Source organism: Tachysurus fulvidraco, chromosome 20 (assembly GCF_022655615.1).
Source record: "Tachysurus fulvidraco isolate hzauxx_2018 chromosome 20, HZAU_PFXX_2.0, whole genome shotgun sequence".
Classification (NCBI taxonomy): domain Eukaryota; kingdom Metazoa; phylum Chordata; class Actinopteri; order Siluriformes; family Bagridae; genus Tachysurus; species Tachysurus fulvidraco.
The window spans coordinates 914,673-917,172 of NC_062537.1; the positions used below are offsets into that span (position 1 = coordinate 914,673).

The following is a 2,500-nucleotide window of genomic DNA, read 5'->3' on the forward strand; positions in this document are numbered from 1 at the left end:
CTTAACCCGGACTGAGAAAGAGGGAATAAAAAGGATAGAGAAAGAAACATAATTGAAGCTATTCCACCTACTGTCTCAATTAAAGTGACAGGCAGCTAACAGCTTAATGTGCTGCTCCAGCTAACGGAGCTAGCATCGCAAAGCTTTTAGTCAGCTAAAGCTGATATAATAACAATAGTTTTTTTTTGTATTACATAAGAATGCAATCCAGGCAAAAGGTCTAAAGCTAAACATTCTACCCTGTTTTACAAAGGTTATTAAAGTTCAACTTTGGTATTGGAATTCATTTAAACATCCGTGTTAGCGATGCTGTCACACCTTTAAGATGCTTTTACACCTAAAGTTATTACACCGGCTGAAGGTACGCGACCGAACATGTACCGACACTCACCTGCAGGCTCTAATGATCTCTGCTGCACTGTTGTTGATGCTAATTTCTTCCAGCGGGATTCTCTTCTGCTCAAAATCTGAGGCGACGAACGTTTGCCTCCCAGCGATCTTGAGTTTCACCAGCTGAATCTTGAGCTCCTTCAGCGGCACGGAGGACAAAACCCGAACAGCCGGAGCTGTACCGGATCCACTTCTGCTGGTGGTTGATTTCGTCCATCCTGCGTCTCCGTCCTTGTTTTCCTGTTTAACTTTGGCTCTCTCCTTATTCCCTTTTCTTTGCTTCTTCTCGGTCTCGGTTAGTTTCCTCTCCGTTACCTCTTGTTTGTTGTGGACCTTGGCGAGCTGCTTCGAGGGTTCACCATTAGATGAGCAATGTTGTTTTTCACTTTTGGTGTTTCTGCTCTGCTTTTTTTTACGCCGCACGTTTTCCTCTCTGACGCTCGTCTCTTCCGTCGTACCGTTGCCTCCGGCTTTTGTTTTTTGATTCTTCTCCTGCTCTCTCTTTCTGTCCCTACTTTGCCCTTGCTTCTTCTTCTCCAGCTTGGTTTTAGTTTTTTCCTTTCCAGGGAGGGTACTGGTGCTCTGGTTCAGTAGCATCTCACAGCTGTGTACCAGTTTAGCCTGCAGGGTAGCGGGTGACATGGTGGGTGGCAACACCTTGGCCTCGTTCTCCTTCACCAGAGAGGTACAGCTTTGTTCTTTTATAGCTTTGTCATCACCGTCGTTCTGAACAATGCTGTCCTCTTTTTCCTCTTTATTTGCCTGCATGTTTTCATCAGGCTTTAGATGATTTGAGGTAGATATGGAAGGGGAAAGGCTGGTCAAGGGCATGGCGAGTGGAGACACGGCTCTTGGGGATGTAGAAGATGGACTGTGCTGTTCTGGAGAGTGTATCTCTGGTCCCAGTGAAAGAGAGGACGCGTATTTGACCCCGGTCACCGTGTTAGGAGGGGGCCGACAAAAGGGGCCACCTCTGTAGGTGTACTTATGGCTGTTTGAGGCCAAGGTACAGTCAGTGTCATGCAGATGCGGTCCCTGAGAGGTTGTTGTGCTACTGTCCTGCTGCTCTGCCATGGGTTCTGTGTCTTCTTCTTCCTCCACATCATTCAAAGGCTCAGCAAAGCCATACAGTTTGGCCAGGTCGCTGTGGCAGTAGTCCACACCAGAGGGTTGACCTGGATCTTTCCAGATTTCCTCTGGGTCTCGGATTGGAGATGAATGAGTTGGGCTTGGCTGGAGGACTGGTCTCCTGATCACGCCTGCTATGTTGGCTCCTGCTTCATCCTCCTCTTCCTCGCTGAGATCTGAAACAGGAGAGCCTTGCCAGCTCAGTACTGGGGGACTAGCTGAGGGATCCAGTCGCAGATGGTCCTCCATAGAATTACTGTGGGCAGGTAGAAGATCTGGAGCGTGTTGGTTCTTCTCCTCAGCTTGAGGAACTTTTTCCTCGAAACAATTGGAGTAATCTAACACTGGCAACTCCTGCTCACTGCTAGCAGTGGGTTCAGATGTAATGTCCACCTGGTCAAGCTGTTTGTTTTGAGACCTAAAACTGCTGGTGTTTGTAGGTGTAGGCTCACAGGATGGAAAGCTGTTGTCACTTTCTGAGGTTACATTATCGGCATTGTCATTTGATTGGCTCTGAAGCGGATGGTTCTGATTCGTTAGAGGTGGGGTGGAGGGCAAAATGAACCCTGAGGTGTGTGAAGAGTCGGTGTCACAGTTCAACTCTTCCTCTTCTTCATGTTTTGTGTATTTGGGAACACACAGTGACGTTTCCGAAAAAGCTGCCACTGGCTGATCCTCAGGGACGTCGGAGTCTTTGCTTTGACTCGGTGAATCGCAAGAAGGAGTGTTGGAAGATATTTCTCTTCTTAAATGGTCCTTCTCCCCTTGCTTTCTCTCTGCTTTCCTCGCTCTTTTCCTCTCGTCTTTAGTTTTCCTCTCAGACTGTCCCCCTAACTCGCCTTTTCTATGGCTTCCTTTCCTTTCCCGGTGGCTTCTTTTCTCTTGCCTCTCTTTTTTCTTTTTCTTTGCCTCAAGTTTTCGTAATATCCTTGCCTTTCGTTCGTCCGCCCCCTCCTTTCCTTTCCTCTCTTGTCTTTTCTCT

At 47.7% G+C, this 2,500-nt stretch overlaps 1 protein-coding gene across 2 annotated transcripts in view; it reads right to left on the reverse strand.

Annotated features, from left to right (window-relative positions):
* Positions 1–2,500, reverse strand: part of kdm6bb (lysine (K)-specific demethylase 6B, b) — a 21,032-nt gene that overhangs the window by 6,985 nt on the left and 11,547 nt on the right. For both annotated transcript variants that reach the window (XM_047804896.1, XM_027158548.2), the window contains exon 9: positions 392–2,500. This exon is cut by the window's right edge and continues 350 nt beyond it. In XM_047804896.1, the coding sequence (XP_047660852.1) occupies positions 392–2,500 (2,109 nt within the window). The remainder of the gene's footprint in view (positions 1–391) is intronic.